This window comes from Manacus candei, unplaced genomic scaffold (genome assembly GCF_025592945.1).
Source record: "Manacus candei isolate 608988 ecotype Guabito, Panama unplaced genomic scaffold, ASM2559294v1 h1tg000070l, whole genome shotgun sequence".
Taxonomy (NCBI): Eukaryota; Metazoa; Chordata; class Aves; order Passeriformes; family Pipridae; genus Manacus; species Manacus candei.
The window spans coordinates 601,136-619,357 of NW_026138118.1; the positions used below are offsets into that span (position 1 = coordinate 601,136).

The 18,222-nt window shown below is 52.4% G+C and overlaps 1 protein-coding gene across 1 annotated transcript in view; it reads left to right on the top strand.

The window, feature by feature from the left end:
• MACF1 (microtubule actin crosslinking factor 1) overlaps window positions 1-17,657 on the top strand; it is a 112,555-nt gene extending 94,898 nt beyond the window's left edge. The window contains exons 78-99 of the mRNA XM_051807351.1: window positions 143-271; window positions 595-768; window positions 1,533-1,688; window positions 1,829-2,035; window positions 2,168-2,287; window positions 2,478-2,647; window positions 2,797-2,956; window positions 3,186-3,380; window positions 4,073-4,201; window positions 4,279-4,422; window positions 4,536-4,724; window positions 5,041-5,158; window positions 5,664-5,827; window positions 6,952-7,114; window positions 7,217-7,371; window positions 7,628-7,702; window positions 8,458-8,475; window positions 10,474-10,591; window positions 12,848-13,059; window positions 13,640-13,750; window positions 15,573-15,696; window positions 16,047-17,657. Of these exons, the coding sequence (XP_051663311.1) occupies window positions 143-271; window positions 595-768; window positions 1,533-1,688; window positions 1,829-2,035; window positions 2,168-2,287; window positions 2,478-2,647; window positions 2,797-2,956; window positions 3,186-3,380; window positions 4,073-4,201; window positions 4,279-4,422; window positions 4,536-4,724; window positions 5,041-5,158; window positions 5,664-5,827; window positions 6,952-7,114; window positions 7,217-7,371; window positions 7,628-7,702; window positions 8,458-8,475; window positions 10,474-10,591; window positions 12,848-13,059; window positions 13,640-13,750; window positions 15,573-15,696; window positions 16,047-16,303 (3,288 nt within the window). The 3' untranslated portion in view covers window positions 16,304-17,657. The remainder of the gene's footprint in view (window positions 1-142; window positions 272-594; window positions 769-1,532; window positions 1,689-1,828; window positions 2,036-2,167; window positions 2,288-2,477; window positions 2,648-2,796; window positions 2,957-3,185; window positions 3,381-4,072; window positions 4,202-4,278; window positions 4,423-4,535; window positions 4,725-5,040; window positions 5,159-5,663; window positions 5,828-6,951; window positions 7,115-7,216; window positions 7,372-7,627; window positions 7,703-8,457; window positions 8,476-10,473; window positions 10,592-12,847; window positions 13,060-13,639; window positions 13,751-15,572; window positions 15,697-16,046) is intronic.
• The last annotated feature ends 565 nt before the right edge of the window (window positions 17,658-18,222 follow it).

The following is an 18,222-nucleotide window of genomic DNA, read 5'->3' on the forward strand; positions in this document are numbered from 1 at the left end:
AGTATCACCCTCCTGAACACACTGGCACATCCAGCTCTGCCTTTATATCTGGTTTCAAAGCAAACACAGTGTTAACCCTGGCACATGATCAATGGTGGCTGATGTCATCTGATCCCGGGGTCCATTCTATGTTCCCGAACAGGCTCAGGGTTTCCATGGTGAGATTGAAGACTTCCTCCTGTGGCTAACGAGGATGGAGAGCCAATTGTCAGCATCAAAACCCACAGGAGGTCTGCCAGAAACTGCCCGGGAACAGCTCAATGCCCACATGGTAATTTCTCAGGAGAGATTTTTTTTTTTAATGCTTTTAATTCAGCAAGTTCCTGTCAAATATCGGCATCAAAACTTCTCCCTTCTGTATCTGACAGGGAGAGGAGGCTGCTATGCTCTCCTCTTACAGATCATTTCGCACTTGATGCCTGGAACAAGCATCCACAAAGCCTTAACCACCTTTTCTTGGCTCAAAGCGACGTGCTGCTGTCACTTTGCTGCCTGTCCTGAACCTAATGTTCCCATCACCTGGAGTTTTGCAGCACAACATGTTCCCTCTCGGAGCTCTTCCTTCTCTAATCCTTTGGTGGTGCCTCTTTGCAGGAGCTGTACAGCCAGTTCAAAGCCAAGGAGGAGGTCTACAGCCAGCTGCTGGCCAAGGGGCGGCTGATGCTGCTCAACCGCGACGACTCTGGCTCCGGCTCGAAGACAGAGCAGAGCGTGGCACTGCTGGAGCAGAAATGGTGTCTGGTCAGCACCAAGATGGAGGAGAGAAAGGTAACACTGGGGGAGAGATGTGTCCACCCTTGCCCAGTGGTCTGACAGCAGCTGCACCCTGTTTTGCTTGTCTGCTTTCCCACGCAGGGCTGGGGGTTGTTTTTTAAAACAGCCTCTCTCTTGTTGTTGTACAGGTTGAGTTTGTCTTTCAGGTGGTGCTGAGTGTCAAGCTGTGGGGCTGTTAGTGGGGGTTTTTTTTCTAGATTGTCATCAGAATTGCTTAAATCGCGCAGAAAATGAGAGTGAATTTGCGTTCTGGGTTAATTTAGCGGGGTGGGAAGAAGCCTCCCGCAGCTCTCAAAGGCGGGCTTTGTTGGTCAAGCCAAATCCTCCTCCGAGCTGACTCCATCCTCAGCTTTTGGCCGGGGATGAGATAAAACAAGGGCCGCGGTGGCCTCGGCCCAGAATAAATGTGCAGCGCTGCAGCTGTCGCCGTCGAAATGCCATCCGCCCCATTCACGGAGCTGCTCTCCCCACGGCCATCCCTTTCCCAGGAAGCCGAGGGTGACGCAGCTGCTCGTGTGCCGATGAAGGTCTCCCCTTTCAGGGACCATTCTTGTTTCGAAAGACAAGCGGTGGCTTTCACCGAAACCCCCTCCCCTCGGTAAACAAGTCGCGTTCCCGGGCCGAGGCGATGAGGTTCCTGTTGGAGGGACGGTTGGGCAGGGACACAAAGGCCACCTCTGTCTGTGAAGCTGCGGATCGGAGCTCTCACCCTCTGCGTTGTGTTTTCCCTCTCCCTTTCTCCCTTCCCGCTGCCACAGGCGAAGCTGGAGGAGGCCCTGGCCCTGGCCACCGATTTCCAGAACTCCCTCCAGGACTTCATCAACTGGCTGACACTGGCTGAGCAGAGCCTGAACATTGCACCCCCGGCCAGCCTCATCCTCGCCGCGGTGCTGGCCCAGATCGATGAGCACAAGGTACCCACCCCACGGGCACCCAGTGCCTCCATTCTCAGGATGGAGGGGACGAGGGTGGCACCTCATCTCCCCTGCACCCATGGGCTGGTCGTGGCCACATCCAGCTCCCCTTACAGATGGGCCACCTTTGCTGTTTGCAGGTGTTTGCCAACGAGGTGAACGCGCACCGGGATCGCATCATCGAGCTGGATCAGACCGGGAACCAGCTGAAGTTCCTCAGCCAAAAGCAGGACGTGGTTTTGATCAAGAACCTGCTGGTGAGCGTCCAGTCCCGCTGGGAGAAGGTCGTCCAGCGCTCGGTGGAGCGAGGAAGGGCCCTTGACGATGCCAGGAAGCGAGCCAAGCAGGTGAGAGACGTGAGAAAGGTGTGACAGACCTCAAGGAATGCCCAGCCTTGGAGGGCAGGAGGTCCCAGGACCAGGAAGGAACTGGGGACACCACCAGTGTGAAGTTTCAGACTTGCTCCTGTTGCTTTGCAGTTCCACGAAGCCTGGAAGAAGCTGATTGATTGGCTGGAGGATGCAGAGAATCACCTGGACTCAGAGCTGGAGATTTCCAATGATCCTGACAAAATCAAGCTCCAGCTCTCCAAACACAAGGTAAGGCTTTGCCAAAGCCAGACTGGTGCTGGATGTGGGGTGGAAGGAAGGGAGGGGAAGCAGGGCAGTATCTCCTCTGCCATCAGGACAAGGGAAAAGCCTTCTGCTGCCATGGAAAACATTCATCTGGGAATCTTCAGAGCCAAGGCCGGGTTTTCTGAAGCAATTTTGTTTTCTCTCTGTTTCCCAGGAGTTCCAGAAGACTCTGGGTGGAAAGCAGCCTGTCTACGACACCACCATCAGGACAGGCAGAGCCCTCAAGGAAAAAGCCTTGCTTCCAGATGACACTCAGAAGCTGGACAATTTACTGGGAGAGGTCCGGGATAAGTGGGACACAGTGTGTGGAAAATCTGTGGAAAGGTAAGTCCAGCCCCAACATTGTACCAACAGTACTCATGTGTCAGGACTCTGTTACCAAAAGGATTTCATGGGGTGGTTGGAGGGCACTGGGACATGACAAAAGGAGTTGAGTTTATTCATGGGAGTTCACATGGATGTTTGTTTTCCAGGCAGCACAAGCTGGAAGAAGCCCTGCTGTTCTCTGGGCAGTTCATGGATGCACTGCAGGCCTTGGTGGACTGGCTCTACAAGGTGGAACCCCAGTTAGCTGAAGACCAGCCTGTCCATGGGGACCTGGATCTGGTCATGAACCTCATGGATGCTCACAAGGTGAGAGCACCTTTTCCAGCTCTTCTCTGAGACCTGAGTGGGGCTTGTCTTCCCCAAGAGCCAAAGAACAGAGGCAGAGTTGGTGCCTTCCTGCAGAGCTGCGTGTTTTGCTTCCTGCAGTGGATAAGGGGGGGAAAAACAGTGAAAAAGTGGGAAGGAACATTCACATCACTGGGAAGGTGACAGGAGCTGACTCTACTTGGCTTTTGTCCTCCCTCCCTCCCCCCAGGTCTTCCAGAAGGAGCTGGGGAAGCGCACAGGGACGGTCCAGGTGCTCAAACGCTCTGGCCGGGAGCTCATCGAGAACAGCCGGGACGACACGACCTGGGTGAAGGTGCAGCTGCAGGAGCTGAGCAACCGCTGGGACACGGTGTGCAAGCTGTCAGTGTCCAAACAAACCCGCCTGGAGCAGGCCTTGAAGCAGGTGAGGAGAAGACCACAGGTGGAAATGGTCTTGGAGAGCTTTGCTGGGCTCCAGGTTTGTGCCGGGAGCTCAAGGCAAAGCTCAGGGAAGGGGTTTTGCCCTGGCCTGCCCTGGCCTGGCAGGCCACCCCAGCCCTGCAGCAGTTGCCAGGGAGAGCTGTGAAGCAGTGGGTTGGTGGCAGTGATTTACTGATTGTTTTCCCAAAAAAAAAGAGCTGATAAGGGCTGGTTTGAAAAGGGAGGATGGGAAGATCTCATTGATGTGCACAGCAGGGATAGAGCAGTGATGAGAGACAGGCCAGGCTGGTGTTTGCCAGTGTTTAGTGTGAGGGAGAGACCTCGACTGAATCTAAAAAAAAAGGAACCCCAAAGGTCAAAGGCTCTTAAGCAGCTTTTACATCAAGTAGGCAATTTACAGAATAAACTACCCAGGTGCCAGACTGCTCAGGGTATGGGCAGTTGTGCTGTTTTTAAAAACATTTAGTCCTTCAGTGCAGCTGATGCTGAGGAGAGGGAGGTGCCTGGTTGCTGCAGGACCTGGCTGCTGGTGCTGCACAAACCCAGGCCACAAACTGGGCTTTTTTTCCCCTTTTTTTATATTTTTCATGTCCCTCTCAGCCCGTTGTCCCCCCAGCTGTCCAGCAGCCTGTTTAGGAAGGTGGAAGGCTGATGCCTGTGCTTTTGTCTCTGCAGGCAGAGGAGTTCAGGGCAGCTGTGCACATGCTGCTGGAATGGCTCTCGGAGGCAGAGCAGTCCCTGCGTTTTCGGGGAGCACTACCTGACGATGCTGAGGCACTGCAGTCCCTCATCGATGCCCACAAGGTAACAGGGAGCTCCAAAATGCAACCTGAGCAAAATTTATGGGGGAGGATACTGCAAAATTAATTTGGGCCTTTCAGGAGTTCATGAAGAAAGTGGAGGAGAAGAGGGTGGACGTGAACGCGGCGGTGGGAATGGGGGAGGTCATCCTGGGCGCCTGCCACCCCGACTGCATCACCACCATCAAACACTGGATCACCATCATCCGAGCCAGGTTCGAGGAGGTGAGTCCCTCAGGATTTGTTCCAGGCTGGTGGTTGCAGGGATGGCCACGGGGTGGTGGGTCCTGCCTCAGGTTTCCCACACTGGGCTGATGTTCATATTGTGTTTCCAACAGGTTCTCACGTGGGCAAAGCAGCACCAGCAGAGACTGGAGTCTGCTCTTTCCGAGCTGGTGGCGAATGCAGAGCTTCTGGAAGAGCTCCTGGCTTGGATCCAGTGGGCTGAGACAACCCTGATCCAACGGGACCAGGAGCCCATGCCACAGAATATCGATCAGGTCAAAGGACTCATCTCCGAGCACCAGGTGAGCCCAGTGCTGAGCGTGGTGGGCACTCAGGAGAGGGACTGAGGGCGGGATCCTTCCATGGAGGAGGCATTGACTTCTCTTGGAAGTCCCTATTAAAGCAGCATGGGACCCAACCGGAGCAGAGTCAGCACAGGGATGAACTCCAGCCCTTGAAATCCAAGCCAGCACTGAGCAGTAGCTCAACCACGAGCTGCCATCGCTGGTGCTTGATGCTCACCTCTCCTCCATGGGCCTGGCACATCCCAGTCAGGGTCTGCAAAACAGAAGGTCTCAAAATCACGAAGGTTTTCTTGTCCTTTCTGTGTTTGGACAGTCCTTTATGGAGGAGATGACACGGAAACAGCCGGACGTGGACCGGGTGACAAAGACATACAAGAGAAAAGCTACTGAGCCTCCCCACGGGCCCTTCATCGACAAGTCCCGCAGCAACAGTACGTCTGCTTGGGGTGAAACGTTCTAGCATGGCAGGAAATGAAATACATAGGAAGCTAATTAACTTTGATTATCAATTAGCAAGGCATCCTGCGTTAACAGCCACCAGGAAGGCGGTTGAGGCTTGTCAGGAGGGGAAAATCCAGGTGGCACTTCCCAAAACGCCCGTGCTGGGTGTGCTGTTCCTGGGGGTGCTTGGGCTGGAGCTGCTCTTCTTTCTCTCTTGCTTTGGGACGAGGTTTTGGGGTGGTTTTTTATGTTGTTTCTTGAAGCCAGAGTCCAGTGTGAGTTCCTGACTGCCAGAGGGCTGTGGGTGTAGAGCTGTCACCATGTCCTCCTACCTGGGGACACTGCATCCCTTGGGATACCAGCCAGCAAGGCTGTGGGAGCTTTTCTCTTCTGAAAAATGAAACAGATTTCATTGCTGCTCTTCCCTGGACAGCTCAGACTTGCTTGTACCCATCAACACTACCTCAAACAATTAGTTTTTCTCCCTTTTTCCAGGAAAATCCTTGGGTCAGGCAGCTCCCCCCAGCATGCCCATTATCTCCCAGTCAGAAACAAAGAACCCCAGGATAAATCAGCTCTCAGCACGTTGGCAGCAGGTCTGGCTGCTGGCCCTGGAGCGGCAGCGGAAGCTCAACGACGCCCTGGACAGACTGGAGGAGGTAACAGCCCCTGGCTGCTCTGGGAAGGAGGGGAACTGGGAGTTCATCCCCAAAAACATGCATTTTAAATTAGTGCTGCCCCCAGCTCTTGCAGACAGTTCCTGCTGCCTTTCCAAAAACCAAATGTTCTTAAAATGTTAAGGCTAAAACCCCTTCGGTGATTAATTAATTAACTGCACATTAACCGACTTTGTGCCCCTGTAGTTGGTATCTGTAGAGCTAATGACAGCCAGGCCCTGCTTTCCTCCTAGCAATTAGTTTAACAATTACTGTCTCTATCTTTTCCAAACATCTAATGTCATTTTTGTTTTTATTTACGCTTAACAAAGCAGCTATGCCCAGAAGTGAGTGGTTTTTTTTTGTTTTCTGTTGCTTTTGCTGTAGGTCAGTTCAGTTTATACGTATTCATGTTTTTTCTTTGTTGCTTTTAACCCCAAGAGTGTTTAGAGAGAGAAAAAAAAACCAAACCCCTACTAAAAGTTGTTGTGTTACCTTGGTGTGAGCTGCTCGAGCTGGTGTGGTTGTGGGGGTCCTTTTGGGGGATAAGAAGGGTGTTAGTTTAAATTGGAGGGTCTGAGGCTGGGGCAGGGTTTGTAGAGCTGAGTTGTGCCCCAGCTGCTGTGCAAGACGAGCAAGAAATCCTTTCTTGGCTGCTCAGAGGGAAAGGGAGAGGGGAGATTCATGCTCAAAATTATGGTGACAGTGGGAATTCCTCCCTGGTGAGTCCGTAGGGTGAGGAAACATGCCCAAAAGCCCGAGCAGATGGGGTGGAGGTGTGTGTGTGTGTGTGTCTGTGTGCAAGTAGCTGATCTCCTGCCTGTGTGTCCGTACGGCAGCGCGGGGGACGCTGCATCCCGTGTCGATGGTCCCGTGATGCGCAGTCCACGTGCTGGCTGTCGGCTACGCTGTGTGTCCTGTTCTGGAAAGTCACTCTTGGGGCAACCCCCTCGTTAATCAGGGTCGTCTGGATAAATCCAGACCAACCTTCCCCGGGATGGTGGGCAGGGAGCGTTGGTGCCGGGCGCTCGGGCTCAGCCAAGGCCGGTGTTCTGGGGCGCGGTAGAGCCGGGGCTGCTGCTCCGCTGGGATTTCTCCCACCGACTCTTCCCGACTTTGCCTTCCAGTTGAAGGAGTTTGCGAACTTCGACTTCGATGTCTGGCGGAAGAAATACATGCGCTGGATGAACCACAAGAAGTCCCGTGTCATGGACTTCTTCCGGCGCATCGACAAAGACCAGGACGGGAAGATCACCCGGCAGGAGTTCATCGATGGCATCCTGGCTTCCAGTAAGCTCGTGGGATGAGCTTGGAAAACAACCACCTTGGTGCCCCCACACCCCTGCCTCTGATGAATGAGGTCCCTGCATCCTCATTCCTTTCTCCTTCCAGAATTCCCCACCACGAAGCTGGAGATGACGGCGGTGGCCGACATCTTTGACCGCGACGGCGACGGCTACATCGACTACTACGAGTTTGTGGCTGCTCTCCATCCCAACAAGGACGCCTATCGCCCCACCACTGATGCTGACAAGATCGAGGATGAGGTAGAGCAACAAAAAAAGGGGTGCTCGGGGTTGTTGGGGTGGTTCAGGCTGCGGGTTGGCAGTGGGGGGAGGCAGAAAACAGGTAAAAGAAAGGGGTTGCGGTGGTGCTGAGCCAAAATAAGTGGTTGGAATTGATGGTACCTACCATGTTTTTGAAGGAAAGGCTGCACAGGGCTGTGTTTTATCCAAGAAGTGACTGGTACTGGGATAGGCTCCCAAAATCCTGGTTCCTTACCTCTCTTGTTGGTGATGGCAGGTCACCAGGCAAGTGGCCCAGTGCAAGTGTGCCAAGAGATTCCAAGTGGAGCAGATCGGCGAGAACAAATACCGGGTAAGGCAGAGGGGGATCAAATGCTGCCCCAGTGGCACAAATCCTGCTCCCCCTTCCCACCCAGGGAGGGGGGATCACTGAGTGGGTGCCCAGCAAGGTGTGGGAGGATCTGGGGGGGAGATGGAGACCTCGTGCCCTGGCACGGCGGCTCCCGGCGGAGGTGGCTGGGCCGTGTTTTCCCGGCTCCATCCTTGGCCCCAGGGCGTTCCCTGAACTGGGAGAACATAAAAGTGTCCCTGTTCTGGGGCAGCCAGCCCGGGGGCCCCGTGAAACGCCGCATTCACTCCGCCGGAGCCGCCCTTGAAGTTTTCCTCATGGATGAGTGTACCTTACGCCTGTGTTTTTCTTAGCTCGCTCCCGAAGAAGGGAGAATAATTTCCTTACAGAATCTCTTTGTAACGAACTGCTGTTTATGTTTCAAACCCTTCACCGAGGTGAAGTGGTGAAACGAGCTGGTGGCAGGGCTCCCACTTCCCTGCCCACTGGTTTCAGGGCTGATGCTCCGGCCGGGAATCGCTGATCCACAGCATTCCCCCCTCCGGCTGCACCAGCCCCAGCCTCCCAGAGCCTCTCCCTCCCCCCAAATAGCCCAAACCCTCCCCCCCAGATTTCTAACCCCTGCAGTTAACAGTTTTCGTGATTATTGCACTGTTAATCCCATAAATGTTTTTCTTGTTTTTCTTTCCCCTCCTCTTCCTCTGGACTTTCCTCCCCGCTCCCCATTCCCTCTCCCTCCAACTCCTCCCCCTCCATAGTTCTTCCTCGGCAATCAGGTACAGTCTGCCTTGTGTTGCTGTCTCTCACCTCTGGAATTTTTTAACCAACGTAGTTGTGTGTCAGTAATGCTGCTCTGTCCTGTGGTGCTGTGGGAGGACATGATCTGGGAGCGCTGCTGAGCAGAGCCTGGTACAGAGGAGTGCCACCCAAAAGAAAAAAAAGGAAAAAGATGGCATTAGGCAGAAAAAAGGGGAAAAAGTCAATGGAAAAAGCAGGATTTGACAAAAATGGAGAGATTTTTCTCTGTGGGCTCCTTCCTCGGATAGACTGGGGATGTTGATGGTAACCAGTGGTGAATCACGGCACCCTGTAGTGGGAGCACTGGGATACAGATGGATTTGTGCTCCTGTGGGGAATCCCAGGGGTACAACTACAGCACGAGGGCTGTACCAGGCTCTGGGTGGGTTTGGATCGCAATCACTATGGAATGAGAGCGCTGAGTCCACCCCTTTAATCCCATAGGTAACAGTAACTAAACCCTCATTCCTGCTACACCCACTGAGTAACTCCTCACTGGAGGAAGGCTCCCAAAACCTGCATGTATCCCAATATTGTTGTGACCCGGGATGAGCAGTGCAGCCCCTCTGAGTGCAGGCTGGTTTGGGGGACAGAGCCATTCTGATGTCCCCACTGCCTCTGCCCAAATAAAAAAGCCTGTTTTTCATGTGGAATGATGGTGCCCACCCAAAAAGATGCCCAAACCGAAACAAACTGGGATGTTGGAAGTGGATGACTCTGAGGACTCTGGCTTTAATTTAGGCAGTGATTATAGAAGCATTTTCAACAAGAGCTGAAAAATAATGTAAATGTGGCAGCAGAAATGAGAATTGACTCATCCCTGGGTTTGGCTTTTGAAGGACGCCTCATGTAGAGCCTGGAGAGAGGGAAGGAGCTCCCCTACCCTCCTCCCTGCCCATGGGCACCAGGGCAGCTCTTTAACCACCACACTTAGACAAGTTTTGGTAGGACTCCCAGGCAGGGAGACCCCCCAGTGGTCCAGGATGCCATATCCCTGTGGGTCAGAGATGCTGTCACCTCCTGCCCCTCTACCTGCCATGATCCATCCCAGTCACTTTGCACTCTCTGTTTGCATTGAATCTTTGTGTGTGTGTGTGTATCCACCCACAAAAAGTGTTCCTGTTTTGGTTTTTTCCCATTTTTTTTAATCATTTTGAAGAGGGTCTTGCTTCCAAAGGCTGGATCTCCTGTCTTCTCATCCCAGCAGGTGCTCTGTAGACCTGGATGCAGAGCTGCCACATCCAAGCTGGGCTCTCAGTGTCCCTTCCCCCAGCAGATATCCAGGAGCCTGAGCTTGGCCTTCCAAGAGATTTAGGGAGACTGCTTAAAACAGGCACATGCTTCAGAATCAGGGTGCACTTGTTTTGATGTCACAGGTGTTTCAGATCACTAATGAACATCGCAATCACTAATCAACATTCCTGCCTGGGTTCCCATCACTCTGCACTCACTGAAACATCCTCACTGGGCGATTGCTGTGGCGGGGGCTTTGTGGCTGGTGGGGTCAAGTCTGAGGCTCAGGGAAATCCCTGGATTTCAGACTTGATGATGATTAGAGGTGTTTTGCTCAGCAGTGACGCAGCTGAATCAGCCGGCTCTTTCCCACGTGGGCTGCACCGGGAGGGTTATGGCATTGTCAGCCTCTGTTTCCTTCACAATAAAAGGGCAAAAAAACTACAGCTCTGTCTGAGAAAACCCATCCAAACCCCAAATTCTAAAATTCCATTTGCTGCCCTCAAAAATTCACTTGCCAGCTTTAAAATCAGAGGATTTGGGTGGTCTCATCATCTTAAAACCAAGGCAGCAGGAAAACTGTCGGTTGGTACTGCCCTGCACTTACTCCAGAAGAACCTGTCTGGAGAAGCATTAAAAATATTAAACAGATGGGTAAAAGCCTTTTGGTTCAGCCTGTTGTGGGAAGGAGCCGGGTGTCCCTCGTTGTTCCCCCTCCTCTGACCTGTTCCTTGGCTCCGCAGTTTGGCGATTCCCAGCAGCTGCGGCTGGTCCGTATCCTGCGGAGCACGGTCATGGTTCGTGTCGGAGGGGGATGGATGGCCCTGGATGAATTTTTAGTGAAGAATGATCCGTGCAGAGGTAAGGCAGTCCCTGGGGTTTATACAACCGGTGTCTTCTCACCCGCTGAGGGGAGCTTGGAAACTCGTCTGCTGTGGCTGAGTGACCAGAGCGGGGTCTGGGTTATCCAAAGGAGCTGGAGAAAACAGATCCAAAGCAAACCAAGAGCTTAAAATCGCAGGGTTTGGTGGTACTGCAGCGTTTAGCCAGGTCTTGTGGGGGGAGAAGAGGGGAGGGTTGTGTTCCTTGGTTCCAAGACCCCAGTGAGTGGAGCTGCAGCACCGTGCTGGGGGGCTCGGCTTCCCTTGGAGGTGGTCGGTGCACACGTGTGACCCTGTGGGTGATGGAGTAAGCTTTGGAAAGGTGACCTGAAAGATTCCAAAGGTTTAAAGCCAGAAGATGGTAAAATTCCTGTCTGAGACACACTGGGGAGAAGATGCTCAAGCCCAGGATCTGTGAACCTGTAGTACAGCTGCACCGGGCTGTGGCCATGGGACACCGAGAATGCAGGCTCATCCTAGGCACTAAGGAAACATTCCTCTTGTGACTTTGAACTTCTCTCTGACATGTTTCTAATACAAATTTTCTCAGTTCATTTGTTGTGTTTAAAGCAGCAGCATAAGGAACTAATTTGGAAACCCTGAACTGGGCAGGACTGTGCACCTTAAATATCTGTCTTGATGGTGCTGGATCTTCTTCCAGTGCCTTGAAATGAACTTTCTTCCTGTATTTTTTCCCTTGGGGGTGAAAACATGGCCCTTCTTCTTTTTTTGAATTGCCACAAGCCAGATTTGGGTTGTAAAAGGGGCTACATTTAAGATGACATTGTCCATGGAGCTGTTCAGGGACTGGGTTGGATTTTGGGGGGAGTGGTTTAAGCACTGTGTCCTGCTGTATGTGTGTCAATAAGCATCACCTTGCATAAGTGTGTCCCAGGTGAAGCAAAAAAGGTGTTTCAGTTCAGCATTAATGCAGGAAAATTAAAGTGCAAGAAGTTCCTGGATTACCTGAGCTTAAGGAAGAGACAGTAGCAGATTAGAAGGGAAGAACCACCTCAGTCTTGGGTTTTTAGGGATGAGCGGTGTTTGTTGGAGCTGGTTTGGTGGGACACGTTTGGAAGGGACAGTTGGGGTAACGCAGACCAGTCACATACCGTGGGCATGGAGAACTGGGGTCACCTCCTTTCCAAAACCTTGAGGTATGAAGGTGGTCAGAGCTGCCCGGTCTGGACGCGATGCCGAGAGCCGTGACCAGGGGACAGAGAAGGATCAGCAAGGGGCTGGCCAGGAATGGAGCACATCAGGCTGCGTGTTTCGGAGGGCTTAGGCCTGTGCTCCACATGTCCCTGTCTCACTGGGGTCTCTTGAGATGTTAATTGCTTCGGATGTGTCTTCTTCAAGCTGCTGCATTCCGTGCCCCGGCTGCCCGACGGCTGTTGCTGAAAGCAGCATGATTTACAGCGTGTGCCTCGGGGAACCTTCAGGGTTTTCCTGCTCCTCCGGCGTCCCTCGCTCATGCTTTGCAGCAGATGCTTTGCAGCGCTGACATCGAGGTTGTTTCTATCCCTTGGTTATCTCAGCGTGGTGCTTCCCTCCTGCAGTTGCTTTCTTGGCTTTCTGGTCCTGTAATCCGTCGGCTCTAGAATTCCTCCTGTGTCCCGTAAGGATCAGTGCATGCCCTCGCTCTCTGTTTGAACACCGTGAGCATGAAACACGTTGGCACGTGTCAGCTGGCCCAGGAGCTGATGCCCACAGACCTTCCCCCTGCTCGGTTGCCCCTTGCTTGTGGAAGGGAGACCCTCCAGCTCTTTGAGGTGTTTAGATGAAATTTTAGAGTTGGCGTTTAGTGGCTGGTGGTCACTTTTCTCTCATCTCTCCCCAAAAATGCGTGGAGAGCTGCCCAGAGTTGCGAGAGAGCAGAATCTCTCTCAGAATCTCGAGAATCTCGACCCTTCAAAGCTGCTTTTGCTGTTTTTAAGTCACGTTACAGATGACATTGTAACATGGTGAGTTTAAATGCTTTTCCACAAGAGAACAACAGAGCATCCAATATGATTCCATGACCCTAAGGCAGCTCTTAATCGTCCGGTTTCTCAAAGAGCTGATCTGTGGCAGGAGCAAGAGAGCCAGGATGGTCTCACTGATGTCCGCCCGCTCTCGGAGATGGGCTCGAGGAGATGTGCAAGGACACTGCTCCCAGCCCTGGAGCCTCCTGAGCCCTGGTGACAGCACTGGGTTCCTCCAAACCTCAGGTCTCCCCTCCTTTGTCCCCTTCCAGCACGAGGACGGACCAACCTTGAACTCCGGGAGAAATTCATCCTGCCAGAAGGAGCCTCCCAGGGAATGACCCCGTTCCGGTCGCGAGGCCGAAGGTCCAAACCATCCTCCCGAGCAGCCTCCCCGACACGATCCAGTTCCAGCGCCAGCCAGAGCAACCACAGCTGCGCCTCCATGCCATCCTCCCCTGCCACTCCAGCCAGCGGAGCCAAGGTGGGGTTCACATGTAGACCCTTCCCTTCCCTTTCCTTTAGAAACCAGTGGTCTCCAAAACCCGTCCCAGCGAGATGAGGAGCTGCGGGAGGTGTATGGAGGAGGAGGAAGGTTGGGGCTTTGGGGGCTTGATGGTACTGTGGTCTCTATAAAGTGTTCATGGTGTCTGCAGGAGGAACCCTGCTGTCCATGTGGGATTGGAGGGGTGGGATAGTGCAGGGCAGGTTTCCAGCCCAAACTGGACGCCCATGGCTCCTCAGGAGGGTTCCCAGCGCTCACCGTGCAGCCGAAGGCTCCTGTTCCTCATGGCAGAGCTGTGATGTCAGGAAGAATCCATCAACCATCATCTCTCCTCCCCCACCACATCACTCACCCCTGCATGGTTTATTTCATCACCTTTCGGGTTTTTTCCCTTTATTTTAATTTATATATTTCCTGTTTGGTTCTCGTTCCATTTTAGTGCTGTTTCCCCACGCCCCGTTCCAGATACTTTTCCATTTCCCTTTTTTTTTTTTTTTTTTTTTTTTTTTACCACTCATTCCACCTCTCCCCCCCCTTCCTTGGATTTTCCATTTCACAGACTCCACATCACTTCTCTCGATGTTATGACAAACCCTGGTTGATAAACAGTAAAGCGGGCACCCCCCTGAGGGGATTCGATTATTCCGACTTCCAGCTCCCGAGCGCCGAGGTAGAGTATGGTCTGGCAGCCCCGAGGACCTGCTGACAGGCCAAAGTGCCACTGGCACGGAGTCATCCCACTCCCCTGCCTGTTTTAACGCTTTCCCTGTGGTAGAGCAGCGCTTGTAGCACCGCTAACGCTCCGACTGTTGGCGTTTTTCATGGGTTTCCAACTCGGGGTTAAATAAAACATCGACTTCAGAATAAAGCACAGCGCTTTCAATTCGCCTTTAGCTGCCTCCAGACCGTGAGAGCGGTGTTAATTCTCTCTGTGCTTTAAAAAAATATAGTAATTTTCCAAGCTTTAATAGCTTTTGCATTGGGAAAGGGGCCGTGTTTGGCTTCCCAAAATTCAAATCCAGCAGCCGAGTTGAGACTTGAAAATCAGCTACAGCGCATGCACTGTAACTGCACCGCCTCAGTTTTATGGAGCACTTGTGTTTACCACCATGTTGAAGCACGTCGGGTGTGTCCAGCCCTGTCACCACCTTGATGCTCCCAGGAGGATGAATTTGGCCTGAGATTTTGATTTCCCTAAAGTTTTCAGCCTCCTCGTGGACTTCCTTGCCCTTTGTGAATGGGTGATGAGAGGCACCGGGTAGATCTCGGTGGTTCACTGCGCTGGTGAGGTAACTTGTGTCTTGCTCAGTGATGCTTCCATGTGGAAAAGGGATTAATTTAATTCATCAGAAGGTCAGGAGCGCTTTCCCAATTGCCCTAAATTTATGCTTGCTGCTTATTATAAAATAGGATCAAGGATGAGAATCGAAATCTCTGATGATGACAATGGTACCTCAGCAATCGCGCGTTAATGGATTTTAATTCCCTCAGCTGCCCCTTTCCCCTCTGCAGCTCCAGTTTCATCACATTCCAACGTTTCTGAGTTTCCCAAAAACCATGGGATGGAGAGAAACCCCTCCATCTGTTGCTTTAAAGTTCCTTGGGAAATGCCCTCTGGTGTCAGTGTCCATCTGTGCAGGGATGCAGAGGAGCTGGAGCCATCCCTGCATCCCTGTGCTCCCCAAAGCCTCCAGGGATGGGGGACACCACAGGCAGTCACTTTCCTGCAGGACTGACCCAAACCCAGAGCTTTGGGTGGTGAATAGAAACTGGAGCTGCCTTTTCCAGCTGGATCCAGGTGCCCTCACCCTGCTGGCACCTTCCCTTTCGCTTCCTCCCACAGCGGCGGGAGCAGAGTTGCCTGTTGTGCTGCTTCACCCCACATCAGCTGCACTTGCAACATCTTAAAGGTCGGGAAAAGCACCGTTTCAGGATGTGGCCAGAACTGATTTGATGTGTTTTGTGTCTCTGTTCATCACTCTTCCAATTTGGCTGCCCTTTGGTGCTGGGAGCGTGGACACCAGCTGGGTGTCCCTCCACCTCTCCCAGTCAGGCTGTGCTGATGCTCCCACAACGAGATGCAGTTCTCAGGATCCCATGTTGTACTTGACAACCTTCCAAAACCCTCCTGAGCTGCCTAGATGCTAAAATCCCTATTTTTGCAATATTTCACCTTCCCTTTGTGGAGGTTTTGAGCCCAGCTGATGCTGTCTCTTCTGGATGTATAACAGCTTTGCTTTGATTTTTTTTTTTACCTGTGCATCAGCCTGCAGAGCACAAACTGCCATTACCCTCCAAATTCTCAGGATCTGGGCTTTTTCCTTTTTAATCATCCACTGCTGAAACAGCAGCTTGTGTCCTCCTTGACCTTTAAGATGGGTGTTCCTTAAATGCCAAAATGTTTTTGCCAAGGATCTGATCTTGGATGTGATCTTGGCCCATCACAGTCCAAGTGACAGCTAAAGGATGCCCTGTGTGTTCTTCCTCCCAAGGTGACCCCTGCAGCAGGCAGCAAACTGAAGCGACCCACCTTCCACTCCAGCCGAACCTCCCTTGCTGGGGACACCAGTAACAGCTCCTCACCAGTCTCTACAGGTGCCAAAACCAGTCGGGCAGGTAAGTCGGGTGAAAAGACGGAAAAACTCCCTCCGACGCTGTTGCTGCTTAAATTGGTGGGGAAAATATGGAATGTTTTGTGGTGGGCAGTGGGGTGGGAGGCTGATGCCCACTGCTGCATCCCTGCCTGGGAGAGGGGATGCTGGCAGAGTTCTGCAGTCCAAGGAGTTGCTCCTGCTCTGTTAAAAGCTTGGGAAGGGATGGGTTCTGATGCTGAGCCCCCTCTCCCAGGGGTGCTGGCGGGGATCAAAAGCAGCCACAGCGGGGCTGGGGATTTGGGTGCCGGTCGGTTCGGGGATGGGGAGGAACCCGAATCCTCCTGCTCGTGGCTCACTGGGCTCCCCTTGCAGATCCTAAAAAAACAGCCAGTCGTCCCACGAGCCGGGCCGGGAGCCGCACGGGGAGCCGGGCCAGCAGCCGGCGGGGGAGCGACGCCTCCGACTTCGACCTGCTGGAGACGCAGTCGGCGTGCTCGGACACCTCGGAGAGCAGCGTGGCCGGCGGGCAGGGCAGCTCCCGCCGGGGCATGGCCAAACCCTCCAAAATCCCAACCATGTCCAAGAAAACGACCACTGCCACCCCAAAAACTCCAGGCCCTAAAAGATAATACTGTACCCGTACCCTCCTGAGAGAAAAACCCAACCTGTGTCCAGTTTTTAGCCCTGCTCCGTACATTGGATGTATATTTATCTAAATGGGAGAAACTATATTGTTAAAAGTGTAAAAGAAAGTTGTGTTATGAAGCTGCCTTATTTGGGTTTTTTTTTTTGTTTGTTTTTCGTTTTTTGTAAGTTACTATTTTCATGTGAATATTTATGTAGATAAAATTTGCCTCTCGGTGACCCCTATTCAGAGAGGGGCCTGGAAAAATGAAACGTGGAAGAGAAAGAAAAACAAAACAAAACAAAACAAAAAAAAAACAAGAAAAAGATTAAAAAAAAAAAAGGAAGCAAAAAAAAAAAAGGTCAAGATGTGAAAGTGTAAAGAAAAACTAAAATATAAATAGGATTTCTGCGCGGTGCAGGGTGTGAACCTGCTTTATCTTTTAGGATTGTTTCCTAAATGTCTTTATAAACTTGCTGTCTCAGCAAGGTAAATTATATTTAAAAGCAAAGACCTGAATCCTGCAGTGTTCAAGGAACTCTCTTTTTGTAAATCACAGATACCTCAACCAGAGAGACATGAGGTGAGGGGACTTGGGGCTTATGTTTCCATTTTTTTAAGCTATGTGGTTTTACCTGAAGAAAGCGGAGTTTGACTTAATAAAATTTGCACACACTACAGCAAAGGTCGTGACAATTCTGTCTCGAAAATACTGTCCCGACAGCTTTGTTTTTAAAGAACAAACTGATGGGGAGGGGTTTGGGGAAGGGTCTGAGGAGGGAGGTTCACGCCGAAGCCGGCTGGAGGAGAGCACGTGGGTACGACTGCAGGTCTGGATCACTCGGATACATCCCTTGTTAGCGGTGGTGGGTCTCCAAATTCAAGGATTCTTCTGGATTGATGGCTTAAAAGAGCCCGACGCACGGCGTTCCTTACACAATCGCTATTTATCTGCATCTCTTTGTTTCCTATTTATTATTTAACTGGTCATTCCACTTCCAACCAGGCTGAGGTTGATGTGAACTCTGCTCCTAGGAGAAATCTGGACTTACACGCACAGTTGCTTGTCCTTGAAATGAGTCTCACCAGCACACTCGCTGCAAGTCCTGTCTCGCTTTTGTACGCTACTTTTTCTTTGTAATAAAATCAAACTGACCAAGTGACCAGGAGATGGGCCGGGGGCCAGGGCTCTCCACAGCTCCTGTATTTATTAAATATTGTTCCTCTCCGGCCCTGACCGTGTTGCTGTGTGATTCTCTCAATTTGGTTTAAAATTGAGGCAAATCTGAAGCTCTACCAATGAATTGTTTAAAAACCAGACACATTTTTGTATTAAACTTGCTTGCGGTAATAAACAATCTTGCCTCCTACTTTATTCCCCAGTGTTAGCTTTGTGAGGATTGACAGCTGGAGCTGGTTATCCTGTGCTGGTGAATTTGGGTGTCAACAGGGGTGGGTGCCCTTGGGTTTGGTGATTTGTGAGGGTGAGCATCCCTAGAAGTGGGTGCCTATGGGGTGAGCATCTCTAGGGTTGGGTGTCTGTGCATTTGGGTGTCTTTCAGGGTGGGTGCCCATGGCTTTGGGTGCCCACGGGGATAGTCATCCCTGGGGGTAGGTTCCCATGGATTTGAAATGTGCCCATGGCTTTGGGTGCCCACGAGGAGAGGCATCCCTAAGGATGAGTTCCCATGGCTTTGGGTGCCCACGAGGAGAGGCATCCCCAGGGATGGGTTCCCATGGATTTTGATGTCGATGGTTTTGGGTGCCCACGAGGCTGAGCACCCCCAGGGGCGGCTGCACACGGGCTCCCCATCCCCGGGGCCGCCGGGCGGGGAGGGCCGGGACGTCCCGCAGCCGGGGCCGGGGCGGTGCCGCCGGAGGGACCGTCCCTTTCCCTCGCCCCGCCGGGGCGGGCCGGGGCCG